The sequence below is a fragment of the Ambystoma mexicanum genome, chromosome 13 (assembly GCF_040938575.1).
Source record: "Ambystoma mexicanum isolate Mex_15411 chromosome 13, UKY_AmexF1_1, whole genome shotgun sequence".
Classification (NCBI taxonomy): Eukaryota; Metazoa; Chordata; class Amphibia; order Caudata; family Ambystomatidae; genus Ambystoma; species Ambystoma mexicanum.
The window spans coordinates 36,389,088-36,410,736 of record NC_090938.1 but is presented as its reverse complement, the minus strand read 5'-3'; the positions used below and the strand labels follow the sequence as shown (position 1 = coordinate 36,410,736).

General features: G+C 49.4%; 1 protein-coding gene across 2 annotated transcripts in view; it reads left to right on the top strand.

Annotated features, from left to right (window-relative positions):
* Positions 1–16,134, top strand: part of PIK3C2B (phosphatidylinositol-4-phosphate 3-kinase catalytic subunit type 2 beta) — a 497,568-nt gene extending 481,434 nt beyond the window's left edge. For both annotated transcript variants that reach the window (XM_069633113.1, XM_069633114.1), the window contains exon 33: positions 8,543–16,134. In XM_069633113.1, the coding sequence (XP_069489214.1) occupies positions 8,543–8,731 (189 nt within the window). In that variant the 3' untranslated portion in view covers positions 8,732–16,134. The remainder of the gene's footprint in view (positions 1–8,542) is intronic.
* The last annotated feature ends 5,515 nt before the right edge of the window (positions 16,135–21,649 follow it).

Sequence of the window (21,649 nt, the reverse complement as noted above, 5' to 3'; positions counted from 1 at the left end):
TGGGTAATGCCTGACCCCACGAGCTGCTTTTAGCTCCTAGTTCCCCAGAGGTAGCGCCTGCTTCCCTTGGGTAATGCCTGACACCCAGGGGCTTCTCTAGTTCCCCAGAGGCAGCGCCTGCTTCCCTTGGGTAATGCCCGACACCCAGGAGCTGCTTTTAGCTCCTAGTTCCCCAGAGGTAGCGCCCGCTTCCTGTGGGTAATGCCTGACCCAACGAGCTGCTTTTAGCTCCTAGTTCCCCAGAGGTAGCGCCCGCTTCCTGTGGGTAATGCCTGACCCCACGAGCTGCTTTTAGCTCCTAGTTCCCCAGAGGTAGCGCCCGCTTCCTGTGGGTAATGCCTGACCCCACGAGCTGCTTTTAGCTCCTGCTTTTAATCCCTGAAGAAATGTTTCCAGAGTGATGTCCTCCCGTTCCCACCACCGGGGGTCCTAAGCAAACCCGCCTGGGGAGACACCCCAAATGCTGGGGGGAAAGTATTCAGTATATAGTCATGGCCACGCTCGAGAGGGCAGTAATCTCTTAAGCCTTCATTTCTTCATTTTACCAAACTTCACTGGAAAGTTCTAACCTTGTTGCCCAGCGAAACATGGGCAACGCCCTGCGGAGATATTTCATTCCTATACGCGAGTTTTCTCAAGGTTGTTTTGGTTCAAACCAAGAGGAGGATTTATCCATTTAAAAAGGTTCCCAGGCAGGTCACATGTTGCAACCTTCCTTCTGGACATAGCAATGTCTACCTTAGTAGCAATACGTATGAGACTTGCTCCCAACCATACATGGCCTACCGCTGCCTCGCGGTGCTCAGTGCTATAAGTACTATCGCACCGTGTCACCATTTCAATCCGTACTCTGACATTATACATCACCATTTGTAATTCGTCACCACATGATTTCAGTGTGAATATAGCACACGAGCCTTTATTTTCAGTTCTACCAAAGTGCGGCAGGAAAGGTTCTTGTACTCACAAGGGCAGGGTTCATCCACGCTGGCCGGCGCTGGTAGGAAAAGGCGCACATGCAAGGCCGCTGCTCTTGAGCTAGAATCGTTTACAAGACACATTTTCAACAGCACCCAAAGATGGTTCGGGCTGGGGGGAAAAGTGGGGTTGTTTCAATCTCACTCTAACGCAAACACTGTCTGCTCAGGTTTCTGTGATAGGGCCGGCACATGGTTTGCATGCAGGGCTGGCCTTAGTGGTGGCAGTGCCCTGGGTGAATTGGTGCCCCCCTCGCCCCAGGTGGAAGGCTGGGTGGGGGTGGGGGGGAGGCAAGACACAGCACTTTATTTTTTATTTTTCTATCCCTCCCTGCTCCGGCACCTGGCAGTTAATCACTGGAATTCTACAATTCGTTCCACAGAGGTCTCACAGGCCTTGGTCGGAAAAGGGAAGGTCGCTTCTCTCCGTGTTACTCTTGGTTCGTGCCATCTTTCTCCTCCTCTTAAACTGCAGTGCCTGGATAGCTGTCTCTTTGTGCGGTCTGCCTTGCTCGTATGTATGGTGCTCTCGTGCTCCACCTTTTACTCCTGTGAGGAAGGGAAAGGGCCGTCAGGTGTGTGTAATTCAGGTCAATTGCCTGACCCTAGTTGCCTTGGGACACATCGGGTAAACTGCTCCCGTGTTTGTCCGTCGACTTTCATGATGTGCAAAAGTGTTAGAAAAGGGCAAGTGTGGGGGTTGAGTGTTTGGCAGGAAACGGAAGCGTGAGGAGAGAGGGGTCTGCACCCAGAAGAGGGGGACCCAGGGGTGAAAGCATCACCCAACATGTAAGCAGTAGGGAACCTTTATAGTTTTTTTTGTTTTTTTTAACGTATCCGGCCCTCGAAGGCAAGAGACTTTTTATAGACCAAGAGACGTGGCATCGAAGATCATGATGGCTAAAAACGGAACTGTTGCCTCGTGCTGGGAAAGCTTGAGCGTGTGCTGTTATTGTTATTGAGCATTTATGTAGCACCCTATATATCATTGGTATGATCGCAAAGCGATTGTGGGTTGAACGCTGTTGGGCACCGCAGTCCAGTTCAGTCGAGAGTAGGATAGTACAGGGTGCTTTGTGCACTCAAAATGTGTGCAGCAAGTGTGATTGCCGGATGGTAGCTGCATCCTAACAATTGGCGGGATGATGGTGAGGGATCAGTCGAATGTGTGTAGTCCGGTGTTTGTTCTTCAAGACTGCATTCTGGCGGCATTAGGCCTGTGTAGGATGTTTGTGTGCAGCTAGGCCGATTTGTTCGTGGGGTATAGCTGCATTCTAGCAGGATGTTGAGGTGCTCATGGAGTATTGTTCGTATGTGTGCAGCTTGGCTAAAATTGATCGAGGGGTATAGCTGCGCTCTGCGCTCTGTTGTGTGTTGGTGTAAAGTAGAGAGTAAGCATAGTGTAGGAGCAGTGAGTGTCTGGAATGGATGATTCACTGTTAGGGGCCCACTCTTCCTGCATTACATTCGGGATCTGGACGAGCTGGCAGTGGACACCCTCAGGTTTCGTCGTAGCTCCACGCTGAGGCAGATTCACAGGTAGGACCGTGGTAAGTTATGTTTCGCTCGGTCAGAGGGTCATTATTCATAGGCTCAGCACTGTGTCTTTGGAGTCCATTTTCTGGGTCTCTGGCTGTGGTGTATGGTGGGTTGCAGGGTTGGTCTAGGGAGGATCTTTTGTTGGAGGACAGGAGATATCTCGCACCGAGATGGTCCCACTGAGGCAGTGATGCCAAAGGACAGGCTGGACAGTTGTCAGTCGGTTGTGACATTAGTCGGCCGGCTGTAGAATTTTCCAGAGTAATGTCGTTGAAGTCATGAATCATAATATCGCTGGGTTTTACTGGCCCTACATGGGCCTAATCATGGTTTACGGAAAGCGCCAGGTTTTTAGAGCTTTGCGGAAGGCCGTGTAGTCTTGGGTGTGTCGAATGTGCGGAGGGAGTGAGTTCCACAGAGTCGGAGCCAAGGCTGAGAAGGTGGGCCCTCCAATCCTGGTTGAATTGGAGGCTGGAATCACTAGTAGGAGGACAGTAATTGACCTCCGGGTTCGAGATGGGAGGTAGGGTTTAATCTTCTCTTGTAGGTAAGCTGCCCCGGTCATGTGCACTGCTCGGTGGGTAATGCACAGGAACTTGAAAGTGGCCCTTCGTCCAACACAGAGCTAGTGAAGGGTGCGGTGAGTGGGGGAGATGTTGTCCCTGTGTCCCGGAGCAAGAAGGAGTTTTGCGGCAGCGTTTTGGGCTCTTTGGAGTTAAAGTTAGTATGCCCGTGCACCCAGGTATAAGGAGTTGGCATAGTCCCGTCTCAACATCACAATGGAAATAATAATGGCGAGTCTGTTGAGGTAGGTGAGATATGGGAAAATGCCTCGCTGGAGTTTGAGGTGGTACTGACAGGATTTATATACATTGTTGATTTAAGCCTGAGTCCATAGTGCAGCCAAGGTTTTTGACTATATTGGAGGTTGGAGGGGAGATGTCACGGGAGGGGGGCCATGGGAGAGGTTGTGGGAGAAGGGCAGTATGGCTTCACACCATGATTACAGTTTTATTTGGGTTCAGAAGGAGGTGGCTTCTTATGTTTGTTTATTGAATTTATATAGTGCTTTAAGCCAAAGCGCTTTACAATATAACAGGTACAAAAGTGAGAGAGGCATATTAACAAACATGAAACAAGTCATTAGAACAATAAGTAGAACTATTTACAGGTCAGAGGGGAAGGAGAGAGGATGGGGGGAAAGGAGGGGGGCTAGGGTAGGAGGGGAGGGGTAGACAAAGGACGTCAGGGGGGAGTGAAGAAGATGGGCTTTCAGGAAGTGGCGGAAGGATGAGTACGTAGGGGTGGAGCGGATGGAGAGCGGGAGGGAGTTCCAGTGTAGGGGGGCCAAGAGCTGGAAGGAGCGGAAGCGTGAGGAGGCACATGGGGCTGGGGGTACAGTGAGGAGGAAGAGGTTTGCTCAGCGAAGAGCGGGAGGGGAGAGTAAAATAAGAGGAGGGAGGAAAGGTAGGGGGGCGCCAGGACATGGAGAGATTTGAAAACAAGACAGAGGAATTGAAATTTCATTTGTGAGAGGAAGGGAAGCCAGTCAAGTTGAGAGAGAGCGAGAGAGAGAGAGAGGAAGAAATAGTCTCGAGGGCCGAGGAGACATAGAGTACGGATAGAGGAGTGGTAGATGGATTTTAGGGGAGTTAGGTGAGAGACAGGGAGTCCAAAGAGGAGAGAGGAGCAGTAGAAGAGGCGGGAGAAAATAAGGAAGGAGATTAGGAGTTTGGAGGCATGGAATGTGAGAGAGGAGCGGAACTTGCGGATGTTATAGAGGTGGTGGCGACAAGCTCGAGAGGTTAGTGAGATGTGGTTGGAGAAGGAGAGAGAGGAGTCGAGGTGGAGGCCAAGATTGCAGGCATGGGAAGAAATGGGGAGGTTGGAAAGTGGATGAAGGGATGGGGAGAAGGGGAGAGAGTGTTAGGAGGGAAGAAAAGCACCTCAGTCTTGTCAGTATTGAGGGAAAGAAAGTGGGATGACATCCAGTCTTTTATGGCCGTGAGGCAGGAAGAAATAGTGAGATGGAGGTCAGATGTGAAAGAAGAGTAGGAAAGAAATTGTTGGATGTCATCAGCATAGAAGTGGTGGGAGATGCCGAAAGAAGAAATGACTGGGGAGAGAAGGGAGGTATAGAGAGAGAAAAGAAAAGGTCCCAGCACGGAACCTGAGGGACACCATAGTTCAGGGGGAGGCTGGAGGAGGTGCGGCCGCCCCAGGAGACAGAGACAGTGAAGGATTGATTGGAGAGGTAAGAGGTGAACCAGGAGAGAACAGAGTTTTTGAAGCCGAAGGAGGACAGTGTGCTAAAGAAGTAAGGGGTGATCTATGGTATCAAAAGCTGCAGAAAGATCAAGGAGGATGAGAATTGAAGATTGCTTAGAGTAGCGAGCAGTGAGGAGAGAGTTGAGGACATAGGTGAGGACTGTCTCAGTGGGGTGTTTAGGGCGGAAACCAGATTGAGAGGTGTCTCTTGTCATCCATTGGTTAATATCTCTGAGGCTGTGCTCCAGAGTCGCGCCTTGTCCCATGCTCAAAACATGGGGAAGGGAGACCACGACTTTTGCATCCTGACATATTGTTTGTGGACACTTCTATATTTCTTATGAGCACTATCCCACACTCTTTTGTATTTAGCGTAAGGATTGGCAATAGTTTTTTCTTAGTATAGGCCCTTTTTATTTGACAAGACGCCACTAGTGCTGCCTTATTTTGATTTGATGGTCGCAGCTTGCTCCCATCTTAGATTTAGGTTTAGATTAGACGTTTTTTCCACCCTACTTATACAGTTTAAAAAACACCCTTGAACGGTGATCACGTGTCTGTCTGTTCTTGATACCATACCATGCCTTCCTTGCACCTGGACAAGCTTGATTTGGATGTACTCTGTCCCACAGAGACTTGGTAAACGGCCAACTCTGTCACGTGTTTTGACACTCTCCTTCCTGATTGCTATAAGATCCTCTCCGAACCCAGAACTAACCGTCCCAGTGGGGGTGTAGCCTTGATTTTCCCGGAGTGGATCCCTGCTTCTATCATTCCTACGCAGGACAACTCCTCCTTTGAATGCCTAGTCTGCAGGCTCTGTCTCACCTGTCCTCTTTCACTATGGCCACTATCTACAGGCCGCCCCTCTGAGTGGGCTGACCTTTCCTCCTCCCTGGATGCGACCAATTCCTCATCTGGGCTCTTTTGCAATCCCCTCTGCCGCTCCACCTCCCCCTCTCTTCCCTCTGGCCGGACTCACTCTGCAGGGCACACCCTTGATGTTCTGATCTACTCTGACCTCCTCAGACCTCCACCTCTCTAACCCTCTCCCTACTCCTCTCCCTCTTGGAATTACCACTTCCTCCTCTCCTCTGACCTGTCTCTCTACCCCTCAGGTCAAGCCGTCCCCAGCACTGCCACCTACCTTCTCAATCATCCGACACATGAAGCATGTGTCAGTGGAAACATTTGCTGCTACTTTCTTTCCTCCTCATATACCTTTGGCTGACTCGCATTCTAACACCGCCCTCTCTAATCTTCATCTCTCTATCTCGAATACTTTTGACGTCCTTGCCCCTGCCGGGAGAATCCGCTTGAAGCCCACTTCCAAGTGAAACTCTTGGTACTATTCCGACCTCGCCACCCGGAGAGGCAAGTGTAGGGCGGCTGAGAGGAAGTGGGAGTTATCAGGTGCACCCTCTGACAAACTGGCCTGCCGACTGCTCCAATGGCAGTACAGAGAGACTGTGTCGTCTCTAAGAAGAGAGCCTACATCCAAGCACGCATCTCTGCGGCATCTAACAACTCTGCCAAACATTTAAAAATCAGCGAGGAGCTGGCCAATCCTGCTGCAGTCTCTACCTCTCCTGTTCCCTCCCAGCCCCCCTGCACTGCCCTGGCTTCTCATTTCACCACTAACACTCAGGACATCCTGTCCACTCTACCTCCTCCTCTGCCACCCATGGCCCGTCTTCGGCTGCTTCCCTTCCTCCTTTCCCCTGTCACCCGCGACAATGTTTCTAGTCAAGTCCGATCTATGAAAGTCTTATCAAACCAGGTTCTCCCCTGCTTATCCAGAACCATAAAGGACCACATTGACACCCTGGCTCCAGCCTTGGCCGATTTCTACAATTATGCCTTTGCCACTGGAACCTTCCCCTCCCACCTTAATCACTCCCTTGTTAACCCCCTTCTTAAGAAGCCATCTGCCGATCCTTCCTCTCTGACCCTTCCTCTCGCCTTATCTCCATTTCTCCCTTCTTGGGTAAACTCCTGGAAAAGCTGGCCATCTCCCAGCTTAATCTGCATACTGAATCTGTTGGCCGTCTCCACGACCACCAGTCTGACTTCAGAGCTACCAGAAGCACGGAAACGGCTGTCCTGAACACTCGTGAGAATCTGCTTTCTAATCTTGACTCTATTCTTCCTTCTGTCCTCATTCTTCTCGATCTGGATACGGTCAACCATGCCATCCTACTCAATTCGCTTCCGCAACAACCTGGGTATCGCTAATCAGGCCATGGCCTGGTTGACCTCCTTTCTCACCAACCGACCCTCCCAGGTCCAACTGGGGTCTTGCCTCTCTTCCATCTCTCTCTCTACTTGTGGTGTTCCCCAGGGGTCTAACCTTTCTCCCTGGCTTTTCAACCACTACCTGGCACCTCTTGTCCACTGCATCACTACTTTCTGCTCCAATTTTCAGTGTTATGTGGATGACATCCTGGTTCTCTTTCATGCTCCCCTCAGCCACCTCTGCTCCTTCTTTCATACCAGACTGTCTGGCCGCAATTCAGTAATGATGTGCCGTCAATGATCTCTGCCTTAATGCCAGTAAGACCGAGCTCTTCCTTCTCTCACTTTCCCTAGAAGTTCACAGTCTCTAGAGCCCTGGTCCTCTCCAGGCTGGACTATTGCAACAGCCTCTTTCTAAATCTGCATGTCTCTACACTTCGACCTTTACAACTAATACATACCAGGACTGCAAGACATATCCTTGGCCTAAAGCCAAGGGATCGTATCTCGCCAGCTCTGAAATCTCTGCACTGGCTCCTTGTGGCTGCAAGGATCAAATTCAAGACTTTCTGGGGCCTGGGACTGCACTACAGCCAGCTTTCTCTACATAAACATGTTTGTTCTTGAGCTCTCTGCTCATCCAGCTTTAATTCTCTGAGAGTCAGATGCTTTTCCAAGCAGAGAATGGGAAGCAGATCCGTCTCCTCCGCTGGGGTCTCCCTCTGGAACAGCCTACCTGCCGCTCTCAAACTTGAGCAGAACCACCTGTGGTTCCGGAAGCAACTCAAGACCTTCCTTTCGCTTCCGCTTTCTCTCTTCCTCTCCACTGCTAATGTCCCTTATAGCTCCACACACTGGTCATCTGGCCACCCCTGAACTCAGGCCCAGGCTCCTGCATGTCCAGTTCCCCTGGCACTGCCTCCGGGCTCCCAAGCACTTAAGGGTCTGCATCTGTAACGCTATAGTCTCTTCTCTTTGCATTTAAGAGCCACCCTGTGGTGGCACTTATTGAGTCACCTACACGTCTCCTCACCCCCGACCCAACCTTTGAACTTCTCCCCTCTTTCCCGCACTTGTGGGATCTGTATGACACAAGGTCTAGTAAGATTGTTGTTTGTCCTTCTTCCGTTTCCCCCTCCTTGTCTTGTCACGCCTAGAAACACTTGTATACAGGTGCGCTATAAATTACTTATCATATCATGCAACTGAGGTTTAAAGGGAGTCCTGACAAAACTAGGGGACAGTTAACAGACAGGCTCATGATAGTTACCCAGCGTGCACTGCTGTAGGCCTGTATAAAGTTAATTCTCATGAATGCCATCTATAATTGTGTCCAGGGACAGTTGGGCTCAGACCCATTAGCCAAGAGTGTGATGTGGATAAGATCACTTGGTAATTGAGCATAATTTGCCTTCTCATCTCTCTGACCCCTCCCTTTCTCCCTGTTACACTGTGTTCGCCATCGTTTTTCATGTTTCCTAACCTTTATTCTTTCCCTTTTCCCGCCCCATTTCCCTGTGCAGCTGGTGTACGATGGCATTCCGAAAGGAGACCTCCAGCAGCGAGAGATCCGCTTGAGCGTCCTGAGCGAGGAAGGCTTCTGGGAGAACGTCCTGCTCGGGGAGGTGGTCATCCGACTTCGGGATCTGGATCTGGCCGGGGAGAAGCTGTGCTGGTACAAGCTGGGCTCTGGGAGCCAAGGGACCCTGTGAGCATGGCTGATCCACGGCATTCATGCCTTGAATTCTGCTTAAGGCCGTCAGAACCTGAAACAAACTCCGGGAGTTTTCATGTGACGCACCATGGATGGATCCGGGTGTATTTTGTTCACTTTTTTTCCCTAGAAAGAAAGAACTAGCGCCCCTTCCTCTCTGGAGAAAGGGATTTTTCCTATGGAGACTGGGAGTCCAGTCAGGACGGATCTCCGGTCAGGACTGGAAGTACTGCAGTAGATTTTTAAGTTTACCTTGTGTCAAGGGAACCAGGAATTGGGGGGCGGGCAGTGGGAGGATAGGACCTGCGAACTGATATTAATATTTTTATTTTTAAAAATGCTAAAGTGAATTCTATCCTGAAGGGACACGTTAAAATTGGGGGTTTAGGATTTTCAAAGAAGGAACGTTGACTTGTCAAGTATTTCTATCTGCGTTTCCTAAGTGTTGTTAATGGGCCTTCATGTTCTTATTGGACCATCGCTTGGTTTTGTCATTGTTGTTTTTGTGAAACGCGTAACGCGTAGCCACTGTATTCTTCCAGTGGTACAAAAAGGGCACAAACGGACAGTTGACGTGTGCCATACTGGCACACGTCATGGTCAGTTACCAGTAGAAGTTCATGTCCTCGATCAGTACGGTTGGCGGGCACAAATGCAACCTCACCAATAGGGTGTGGAACGCAGTTGTGAAGCGCTGCAAGTGGAGGAGCTGGCCTACTTGAGTTGGGATCACTGGCGGGGCAAGCCCCATGCCTCGTTTCAGGTAAGGGAGAAGGCAAGTTGGGCTTGTTCTTGTCGGGTGTGGACCAAGTGGCTCTTGGCCAGTGCGCCCCAGGTAGAACGTGTTTTATCAGAGGAAGCTGGGAGCAATGGACCTTTTGCCGAAGCACTGACTGTGGACGAAGCTTTGAGAACCGGACTTCCATGGGCTGAAGCGGCACAGCCTTTTGCCCTGTGGATATTTTGGGCCAGGCAATGGCAAAGACTGTTTCGAAAAAGAGACTCTTCTGTAAGTGTTTGCCATCGTGCTTCCTTCCGCCCAGAATTGCAGACGTGTTGAACTTTTGCCCCAACATGGTGCACAGGAAAAGTAAGAGGAATGATGGTGTTAATTTAAAAGCGAGATCAAGATTCGTGGGATTTGAGCTTCTGTTTTTGTGTGTTGTAGGTCTGGAGTAATTAGCGTTTACGGTCTAGATGCCTAAGTAGCTGGTCGGTGTTGTCGTCATCCTGCTGTCCAGCATATGACTGGATACACATCCATGTACCGACAGTGATGCAAGCTTGTAGGAGTGTGAGGTTTGCCAGATGTTCACTCCTCGCCCCTCCGGCACACCCCATGCACATCCTACACACAGCGCCACTGGCGACTGCCTCTTTCACTGCACAGGGTGGGAGATAAACATCTTGCATGGCCAATCAGTGGCACTGGGCGACCAGAGATTAGGGCATGGATTATTCTGGACTGAAGCTCTCCAGATGTTTTGGATTCTAACTCCCAGCATCCCTCACCATTGACTAGGCTGTCTAGGGCTTATAGGAGTTGTTGTCCAAAACATTTGGAGAACCGAAGGTTGCAGGCCCTGCTCGGCCGGCGGCAAACCAACAGTGATTCAGTAGCGGCACTCTGAGCCCGGTCTTTATGGCATCTACTGTGTTCACGAGGCTTGGGAGATGGCAAACTCAAGTGAAGCAGTGGCGTTGTGTTACATGGGCTGAGGCCTTGCTGTGAGGTGGGCATCCGGCCGGGTTATGGTATGGGCTTATGTTCTGTATAAAAGCAAAAAGGTGGTGCCTCTGTGCAGCAGGCACACTTAGTGACTAGGCTACGGCATTGCGCGGGTTCTAGTGGGTAGGATCAGGCACACTCTGGCACAGCAGTGACACCTAGTGGAAAGCTGTGCAATGGCTTTAGCAGCTGATTCAGGCAGGTGTGTGTGTGTGAGAGAGAGAGATGGAAAACGATCTTGGCTTTCGACCACTGTGCACCTCCTCTTCTGCTTCTCCTTATTAGTGCCCATTTTCCATACGTTTTTGAGGATTCCTCGGTGGCGTAAGGAATGAGCGTATAGATGCCGAGAAGGCTTCCTCTGGGGAAGGGCGGCGCCCCTTTGAGTCTGACCCCATGTCTGCCTTTGCAGAGTTGAAGATGCATTTGAAAATGAGGGATCAGTGTGTCCCCATTATGGGTCTGAATAGGAGTCCTTTGGGCTTCAAAGGAGACTACTGCTAGACAAAAACATCTGCGCCCATTGGCTAAGCATGAGCTGTTCTTCAATGGATGGACCGGCTCATTTTCCACCCCTCATTACCGTCTCGGTGAACAACTGCGCAAGTGTGTTGGTTGGAGCTGAGTTTAAGTGCTGCTTTCACCGTGCCCACTATTAAGAGTTTAGAAGAACACTCAGGGTCTCATTATGAGGTTGGTGGTAACCCACCGGTGCGACCGACGGGTTGCTGCCAACCCCGTAACACCAAATCCGGCGCTAGACTTACCAGTGCCACCAGGACATTACAAATCCGGATTGCGCAGGAAGTCAGGTGCCGGATTTTGTAACTTCCCATTCCCGTTGAGTTCCATAAGACTGTATGGGAGTGGGGAGACGGAAGCACCGTTGCTTCAGTGACAAGTCTGCCTACCGGGGCAGCTGTTCCCGGCAGCTCAGACCTGCCAGGCACAACGGCCCCGGCAGGCAGACTCGTAGTGTGATGGTCCGTAAACAAGGGTGTCGGTAAGCTTACCGGCCCCCTTGCTTCCCGACCGCCACACTCGTAATGAGGCCCTTTGTTATTGTGACTCTGTTGCATTCGATCTTTGAGGCTTGCAAAAACTATTCCTTCCAGGGCTGGCCCTTTCCTTCCTTCTGTAGGGCCTGTACGTACAAAAGTTCCATCGTTTTTGGGACAAAAATAATTGTGAAAAATATATATGCATGTTTTATGCCCCACTCCTGGCAAAGATGCAGAGCGAGGGCAGCTCATCTTTATTTCTAGCCAGTGGAGGATGAAAGCATTAAGATGCTGGGGTCCCCTGCACCTAAAGTTAAGTTGTTTTTTCAAGGTTAGTCTCGTTCCAGTATTGCTTTATACCGTCATTGTTTTATCAGTTCTAATGCTTTGGAAATGGCGGTTTCTTCATCTCTGGTATTTGCCTCCATTGTAGAACAGAAAATCAAAGGTGTCCTGCTGATGACACGTGAGCTGAACCCAGCTTCTTTGCTACGCCTGGTCTCCCAATGAAAGTGTGTAGTGCTAGGGGATGGAGAAATTCCCGGGATAGCAGAAGACCCACATGCGCTTCCGCAATCAAGTCATTTAAAGACTTAATTGACGGTCTGCCCACTGCATTTTGGGGAGGGAATATTCTAGCAGTTGCTGGGCTCCGGAGGACCAACTCTTGCAGAGTGGTCAACTGTCCCTGGCTCAGGGCTTCGGAGGACCAACTCTTGCAAAGTGGTCAACTGTCCCTGGCTCAGGGCTTCCGAAGGCCAACTGAGCAACTCTTGCAAAGTGGTCAACTGTCCCTGGCTCAGGGCTTCCGAAGGCCAACTGAGCAACTCTTGCAAAGTGGTCAACTTTCCCTGGCTCAGGGCTTTGGAGAGCCACCAGAGCAACTCTTGCAAAGTGGTCAACTGTCCATGGCTCAGGGCTTTCGGAGAACCAACTGAGCAACTCTTGCAAAGTGGTCAACTGTCCCTGGCTCAGGGCTTCGGAGGTCCACCAGGGCAACTCTTGCAAAGTGGTCAACTTTCCCTGGCTCAGGGCTTCGGAGGGCCACCAGAGCAACTCTTGCAAAGTGGCGAACTGTCCCTGGCTCAGGGCTTCGGATCAGGGCTTCGGAGGGCCAAGTGAGCAACTCTTGTCCCTGGCTCATGAGGCAACGTTTGTCCCATTGCTGGGTTTCTGTCTTGTAGACCTAATGCCTAACATTTTCCAGGGGAATCCCTGCTGGCAGGAGGAAGGCAAGAGGCAGAGAAGTTTGGAATTGTATCCTCTTGCATGCAACTAACTAGGAGCCCCACCTGGGAGAGGCAAAGGAAGAGGCGGAGGGGATTGGCTTTTCGTGGTCTTGCCTGATGGGAACTAGGCAATATGTACCCTTTTCATGGTCCCTTGTTTTCGTTCGCTTTAGGGCGGCCCCCACTCTTTACCTTTCACTAAAGCAAAGCATGCATCTGGAAATTGCAGCTGCTGACTTCCTTGAACTCCATAAGAAAAGGATGGGCTCTGGTGCTAAACTGATCCGCGCTGTTCAGTAGGAATGACTGGACATTGCCGTCCACGCCAAGTGTTTTCATCCGCACCCGTTTCAGCGTCGAGACCATTATACATGTGCCTTGTAATGGAAAGCGGAGTTTCCTCCACCAGCTTGAAAGGTTGTAGATGTGGCTTCTAAACAAGAGACAGGAGGGCAAGTAAGTGATTGCGTGAATGATGCAGTGCGGTCTGCCTTGGCGTTTAGCTTCCACAATGGCGGAAGACGCTGCTCCCTACCGGGGTCTTTATAACGGTTAGCGCCCTGGCGTGCGATACAGGGCCATACTTTTACACCGTGCAATCTGTCAGAAACCATTGTAATATTCCTTCCCTGCAGTCTGCGTGCAAAATGAAGTGAGACCTTCCTTCTACCAAAGTCCAGTGCATTGAGCTGTCGCGCCATGGACGCCCCTATGAGCCCTTGCCTCCCAGTTGGAGATGCTCTGGCCAGTGCTCCAATCAGTACGGTCTCTTGGAGCCACTTCAGGAATAAAGGGCACCCCCTGGTAGACGTTTTGGCTTCTTTTGGAACTGGTATCCAAGTCATGGCACCTTCAAGTGATAGAAGACTTCGATGTAGTGAAATTAAGTGGGAGCGTGCGACTTACTCCGCAAGCTTCCTGTTTGCGAGCTGATGGAATGGTGTGCAAAATGTGAACTCGGGCCATGTGCGCTTGAGGGCTCCTTTAAACTGTGCATCAGCTGTAGAGCGGTTAGATGGCTGGGAAAGGCATATGGGTTAATGTCCTCCCAGGATCAAGGCATTTCTCTGTGGTCCTCCCAGTTGCGTGACATACAACGAAGCAGGCTCCATTCACAATGTGTGGAGGGCTCAGGTTCTCATCTCCCAGAGTCATAGACATGCCATGGGCCAGTCTGGGGACCCCCGAATATTGGGACTGGGGGCGTGCTCTGCAGCTGGTCCGTTATCCCCCTAGGCCTGCCATATATCCAAAGAAGCTGAATCTGTAAAGGAACCCCTGCATTTTAACCCGAGGACTGGGGGGGGGGCTCTTAATATATCTCACACATGTCGTAAACCCTTTAAATAATGGACAATCTTATTTTCCAATAAACCTTTAATATTCATGAGGTTGCCCCAAAGAGCTTGCACCTGTCCGGCGCCCCAGCCTCAAGCAAGGCAATTTCTGTTCCTTGGCTTCAGATTTGAAGGACGCCCTGGTCTGCGGCCAATCACCGAGCTGGTTTAATTGGATAGCGGGTGTTTATAGTGTATAATATAATGAGCATTATTCTTTATATGGTAATATAACATATTTTTGCCTGTATTGTATTCTTTGGTTATTGCTTCTGCATTTTATATTTTTCACAATACAATTCCAGCCTTTGGATGCCACATTCGGGGAAGGGCTCAAAGGTGCTTGTTGTTTCTGGGACTCTTCCCCTGGTCGTTGTGTGCCCAGAATTGGGCATCTTTTTTTTCCAATTGTACTTGAAGACCCTCGTTTCTGATCCTTGGGCATGGGCTGGCGTTGCCAGATAGTTATGAGGGAGGTAAGGCAGGTTGGCCCATTGGTTTATCCAGATGGCACTTGATGGACCTGCAAAAAGCAGTGGCTTAGATATAGATAGAGAGATATATAGACTGTACACTACATTTGGGGGACCTCTATGCGGTTACCCAAACCGATGTGTGTTAATGCTGTATGCGTCATATACAAGTGGAGTTTGCCAATATTAATTAGAGTCTTAGATTGCTGGTTTCTTTCTGATGAATTTCTTCTGGGTACCATTGGGTATCCTACACTCAGGGCAGAGATGCAGAAACTCCTGGGGGCGGGCAGGACCTTCACTGTGCCCACGGTGTCGCGCTTTTATTTATTGTCTCGCTGTAATCGTGTTGGATTTTCATTCATTATAAAGCCACTTTAAATGGGGGATGCATCTTCTAAAGCACATTTGCATGCTCCCCCTGTAAACACCCCTCAGTAATTACTTGCTCCTCCCCCCCCCTCCCAACCCCTTTAAAATAGAGGGAAGTAAAGCACTCAATTATTCAAAAAGAAAGGGTATCGGCTCTAACTTGGCAAAGTGTTGTGGAGCTAATGGCTTAATCCAGTACACGACACTCCAGGGCAGAAGCTCTGTACAGAATAAGGGAGACCACCATCACACAGCTGGTGCCTGCTCCATATCCTCTGGTCCCCTTTCCTTTTGTATATCGAGGTAGCATTAGATTTCCCTAAAAACCAGGCTGTCATTTTTATGCAATGTCTTATCGTGAAGACATTCAATACAAGTTCCATTCATCAATTTTCCTGTCCTGAGTACTGGCAATAGTTACCTGGCACGTTTGTTAGCATTGCTGATGGTCGGTGACGCTGATCCATCAATGACCCACACAGTAAAACATTTGCAACAAAGCTAGAAGAGGTGTGTGTTGGCACGGGTAACCTTTCAAAAGAGGTGCTCTGATAACGGAACCCATACTTCTTAGATTGGCACTATAAATAACTATACATGCTTCATAAATTAGTCTTACATCCGCTTAATTGTACTGGGGCAAGAAATGGAAAGAATTCAAAGGGGGACATCATAAGTATCGGCAGACATGCAAAGTTGCTTTTAGAGGTTTGTTTCTACTGTAGTTGGATGTGGGTAACCACGCAGAATTGATGGCGTATTGCCTGCCTCCGTTTTTCCTTCGTTGTCGTAGCTTTCATATAGACAAGTGTTTTCTGACCATTTCTCTTCTAATGATCCACATGAAAGCAAATTGTTGAATGTAGATTCCTCATAATATTGATTTATTGAGGAGAAGACAGGCATGGCATTGCCTGGCCTGGCCATCTCCTGGACAATACTGAACTTCAAAGGGTTTAACCACAAATGCTGTCCGAGAAATTCCCACTGTCGGTGAATGGGTTGAAGACAAAGGGAGTGTTGACAATAGTATTATGTATTACTTTTTTATAAAAAGATAAATGGTTTGGTAGCCTAAAGGGGATGTTTTTATAAGCCATGATGAATTAAATAGTTAGTTCGCTTGACGTTCCTGTCAGTTGGTTCGTTGGCTAGACTGGTCCTCGTGCTGAGAAACCATAGCCATGTGTTGCAGCCATCAGTGTCCCTTTGGTGGCTTTGAACTCCTATTTTGTTTTCAAATAAAAAGTTGTGAAACAAGGTTGTTGTTTTGTGTTCTACTTTCTACGTTTTCCTTCCACTGCCAGGGTGTCGCCATCTCAGATGTCTTATGTGTGAGATCCGCGTGGAGCACAGCTGACCTAACCTCCACTCTGGCTGTGGCACAGGCACTATATGGTCTTCAGAAATACTCTGCTTATAAGGGATCGTCTTCCAGGAGCATCCCTATCCCAACCTGGGCTCGTTATCGAGTGAATGCATCCACGCGTGATCTGCTGCTAAGAATTGACTGGATTTAAATTCATGGGCTGGGGGTCTTTCAATTTCCCATCTCCTCTTGCCCAAGGAATCTATCCGTCTGCCTCTATCCGGATACTCTGCTGATCAAACATCTGATTCTCATGGTCTGTCATTACATGGTTCTTTCCGTTGCATGTTCACTCTCTTCTCCTGTCTGCTCATGCGTTTTCCTGAATTTTGTTCTCACTTAATGAAGCATGTACCTTGTTTCAGTATGAGTGTCTTCAGGGCAGGTGCAACCACTCCGCTAATCCTCCCCAGCCCCTTGTCCAAAGTGTGTCTAGCGAGTCACAAATGCCATGCAATGTCTCGTGCTGGGTGTGAGTGTCCCTCCTGTGATGTACTTGGTTAGTGATTGCTTCTCCCTCATAATCATGGTAAGAGAATCTTACACGTGCAAGAATCTCTGGCTGCTGGTAGTAGTGTGTGCCTGCCGAGTAGCATGAGACACAGGAAAAAAGCACCCGTCCAAAGAACCGGGGATGGGCGGGTGGGGGGGGGCAGCTAGGTTCACCCAAATAAATTAACTTTAACAAATATGAGAGATAGAAAAGGAAAGCCTGGGATCGGGAAAAATATGCCCCTCGAGCATGGAATCTTTGGATCACCTACTCCAAAGGCTGTAGGCATGCGCAGTAATGGAAGCCGTAAACATCAGAATAAGAAAGCTTTTTGGGCCCGCTCTAATGACGTTACGGGGGAGGATGCAGCACTGCTCATCACGAAGAGTGCACTACATGACCGCACCAGCTTGTGCTTTCAGGTGAAGGAGCCCTGCAAGCTCCCAAGTGTAACCGATGTGAGGCGGCAAGTAGATATTTCCACAAGTAGCCATTTTATTAAATAATAAAGGTGGGATGAACGTCTCACTTTCCCTAACCTAACAAGGACTTCCTTGCCAGTCAAACTAAGACTAAAGGAAACAACTCCAAAAGGATATCTGTCCCTTACAATCACAGAAAAAGCATACAGGTATCATATAGCTGGTATTACTCAACAGTAATAATGAAACATGTATCCTTGTAAGCAGGGTTGGATCCCCTTCCCCAGGATAAATTCAGGATTGTCCAAAATAAAAAAGTTCAAATCAAGAGAGTTCCCTTCAATAGCCACGTTCTGTTCCAAATATAAGAAAGTTCTTTTCATTACACAAGACTTTCCCTTGGCACTTGAGCCGACTTATTTTTCAACAAAATAACTCTTCAGAATTCTTGTCAAAATTCCACAATTCTTGCTTGATAAACCAAAAGATTTTGTCTTTGCACTTCCAGTCAGTTTTCAGTAGAATTTCTCTTCTTTGCAAAAGGAACACATTACTTACCTGTAACTATTGTTCTCCAGCATTGGTTTGGCATGGATTCACATGCTCATGAATATTCCCTGTTATCAGGCTGGGAATCCTCTGTAAAAGAAAACCAGTTTCACTTTCACTTACAAACTATTTCTGCTTTAAACCAATCACTGTCCTCTGGGTTATACTGCTCCCAGCCAATGACAGTCCTCTCCCTAAGCCCCTCCTCTGGCAGCCTTCTTCAGATTTGGTAGCATGTAAAATGGCAGTATGACCAAGAAGAGCCACAGAGGGGACGGAGTGAGGGTTCTCATGTGAATCCATGCCAGAGAACAATAGTTACAGGTAAGTAACTTGTTCCTTCTCCAGCATGGGGTCTGGCATGGATTCAGTCTCATGAATAACGAATACATAGCAGTACAACATTACACAACCACGGGAGGTGGCAAGGCTCAACATAAGCAATCACTCTTACCTCTAGAACGGACTCACCTCAAGTGGGTTGCGCAGCACTGCTTGACTGATTCTGGACTCCTCCCTGGAATCCCTGTCGAAGCAGTAGAATGTCGTGAAGGTGTAAGTGGACCTCCATGTAGCTGCCCTGCAGATATCCAGCAGGGGCACACCAGACAGGAACGCCGTTGTTACAGCGTTCGCTCTGGTGGAGTGGGCTCTTGGACGGCCGGGCAGCGATCGGTTCACCAACCAATGACAGTGCGTGATGCAGCTGGAGAGACACCTTGAGATGGAAGCCTTGGACAAGGCTTCCCATGATTCACAAGACCAAAGTTCACAAAGCGTTGAGAAGTCTTCCGAAAACCCTTCATGTGAGTCACACACGAAGAACTTCAGGGCACGAGCAACGTCCAGCGAGTGCAAGGCCCTTTTAGCCAGTGATGACGGCTTTGGGACAAAAATGGGTTGAGGTGGAATTCCAACGGAACCTTCGACATGAAAGAGGGCTGCATCCCAAGCACCACCCTCCATTTGTGGAAAGTCAGGTATGGCTGTTTGCAGGATAGGGTCTGGATCTCACCTACCCTCTGAGAGTGAGGTCCTGTTTCCACCCTCCTGACCATGTGTTGTTCTCCTGCACATGTGGAGTTTGTGACTGGCTGCTGACCATTCCATTAGGTAGGTGCACTTTTGGTGCATTACAGCACCTCCAGGGAATTATTGAACCTGAAAAATTAAAATTGGAAAAAAAAGAGAAGAAAAAGAAAAAAAAACAAAATTTGCATATAATTGTTGGAAAGGACTGTTTTATTTGGCATTTTCATCATGCTGCCATTTTTGGAGCTTTTTAATACCTGGCGCTGCCTTGCTATTTTGAAAGCACAAGTTTTTTTCCCCACTATTGCCTGCTTATTTGACTGTTTTTTGGCCCTTCCAAGATGGCCAGCGTGGTTTTCTTTGTTGTGTAGGCAGGCTGTGCTGAACCACCCCTGTGCTGCACTCCCATTGGTTGCTGAATGTTTTCTTCCATCCAATCGGGGACCGGCAGGCTTCAGCCGGCCCTCTCAGCAAAGGCCCACTTCTAAGGTTCCTGTCTGCTCCCTGTCCGCTTCCGGACCGCTAATTGGGGTCCTCCCTGCACCTTAACCACAATGATGCTGCCACCTCACTCCTCTAAGAAATCCGGACTGCCTTGACTTTGCCTCCTCTAGAACTATGAGTTATTTCCCTCCTTATGGACTCACTCCTACCGCCTTTGACTATCACTGTTCTTTCTGCTTGTTACTCCCATGTTGTCATCCTGATGCACAGTGCTTTCTAAAACCACTTGCTAACATCTGATTCCAAGATTGAAAAGTCAAATCTTGCTATTTTTGCTTTGTTCTAAAAAGTTAAATCTTGCTGCCCATTGCAAAATTCTCTGTATTTTGCTTATATACTGTCTCGTTTCTGTAACTTGCCAGTCCAGTGACGTCACCACTCTTTTGTCCCACACCTACCTGCCTTAGCCCCCCCAGTATCTCCATCCTCTCCTCACTTCCACCCCAATGGCGCTTTCTGTTTCTCCTATCTTTTCCAACTGCTTCTCCATTGACTATCCTTCCCTTCTCACTAAGTCTGGTAGGAAGAAGTTCAAAAAGGATATCTTGGCCTCTAACCCTGGTCTTCCTATCGCCGACACCTACTCCAATGCTTCCGCCAGACAGACCCTTACAGACATCCTCTTTGTCGTTCCTTCGCCAGATCTATGGACTCCTCATGTGGTCTCTGTGCTCTGGACTATCTCCTCCTCTCCCATCAATGGTGGCACTCGCTGGGAAGTTCTCATGGCTTCCTTCGACTCCTCTAAAGTCATCATTAAAGTCTACCAAAATGGCACTGTCATGGTCCAAGGCCCTCAGGCCAATCTCCTCCTCTTTGATAGGCACTTCCCTCGCCTCATCAATTTCCTCATCTCCTGCTGTCCCCCCTTCTTCCCCCCTAGGCTACCTTGCCCTCTCTCCTCCTCCTAGGGCTCTTTCTCCTCCGCAGGGCCTACCGCTGATCTGTACCCCTCCCCGGAAGGTCTTTAAGGCAGGCAACCTTCTTCATATTGCCACTCTCAACTCTTGCTCTGATGTCAAACACTCCTGACATCTGCCACCTCCTTGAAGAACTAGACCTTGATGTCCTTGGTCTTATTGAGACATGGTTCACGGCCAGCTCTGTCACAAGCTTTGACACACTCCTCCCTGATGGCTACAAGATCCTCTCAGCACCCAGATCTTCCCAGTCCGGTGGGGGGGGGGGGGTAGCCCTGATCTTTCCTGAGTGGATTCCTGCCTCTATAATTCCCACTCGGACCTACTCCTCTTTTGAATGCCTTGTCTGTAGGCTTTCTCTCTCACCTACCCATTCTCTTACTGTGGTTACCATCTACCGGCCTCCTGGTCAAATCACCTAATTTTTCTCTGAGTGGGCAGTCCTCCCCTCCTCCCTCCTGGTCTCTACCACTCAACTCTTCCGCCTCAGTGACCTCAATATACATTAAGACTCTCCTTGCTCCTCCTCTGTACTCCTCCGTGACCTCTGCGACTTCCTCTCCCTGTCCATCCTCCCCTCTGGCCCGACTCACTCTGCAGGGCACACACTCGATGTCTTGATCTCCTCTGACCTCCCACTCTCCATCCCTCTGTCCACTCCTCTCTCCTGGAGCCATCACTCCCTCCCCTCCTCTCCTCATCTCTCCCTCTCTTCCACCCAGGCCAAGCCTACCCCAACACTGCCACCTACCTTCTCGGACATCCGGCCCATGAAGCGTGTGTCAGTTGCGGCTTTTGCCGCCACTTTCTCTCCCCCCGCCTCAACCTTTGGCTGTCTCACATCCTGACACAGCCCTGTCTCTGCTCTACTCTTCAATTTCTGATATGCTTGATGCTCTTGCCCCTATCATGAGGATCCGTTTGAAGTCCAAAGCCAAGTGCAATTCCTGGTATGACTCTGAGCTAGCTACACTTAAACGTAAGTGTAGGGTGGCTGAGAGGAAATGGAGGACTTCCTGTTCATCCTCTGACAAACTGGCCTGTCTCCTACTACAAAGGCAATACCTACTCTCTGTCCTCACCAAGAAGAGAGTCCACATTCAAGCTCGTGTCTCTGCAGCATCGAACAACTCAGCCAAACTCTTTAAAATCTGCAAGGAGCTGGCCAACCCTGCTGCAGTTTCTACCCCTCCTGTTGCCTCCCAGGCTCTTTGCAATGCCCTTGCCTCTCATTTCATTTAAAAAACCCAGGACATCCTGCCCACCCACACCCCTTCTCACCCCTCTCCATCTGTGCTTGCTCACCCTCCTTTAGCCACCCCCCACCATCCTTCTTATCCTTTCCTCTTTTCTCCCCTGATTAGGTCGCTAGACAAGTCTGATCTATGAAAGCCTTGTCAAAACAGGTTCATCCCTGTTCCTCTAAAACCATCAAGGACCACATTGACACCCTCGCTCCGGCCCTTGCTGATTTTGCATCGGCATC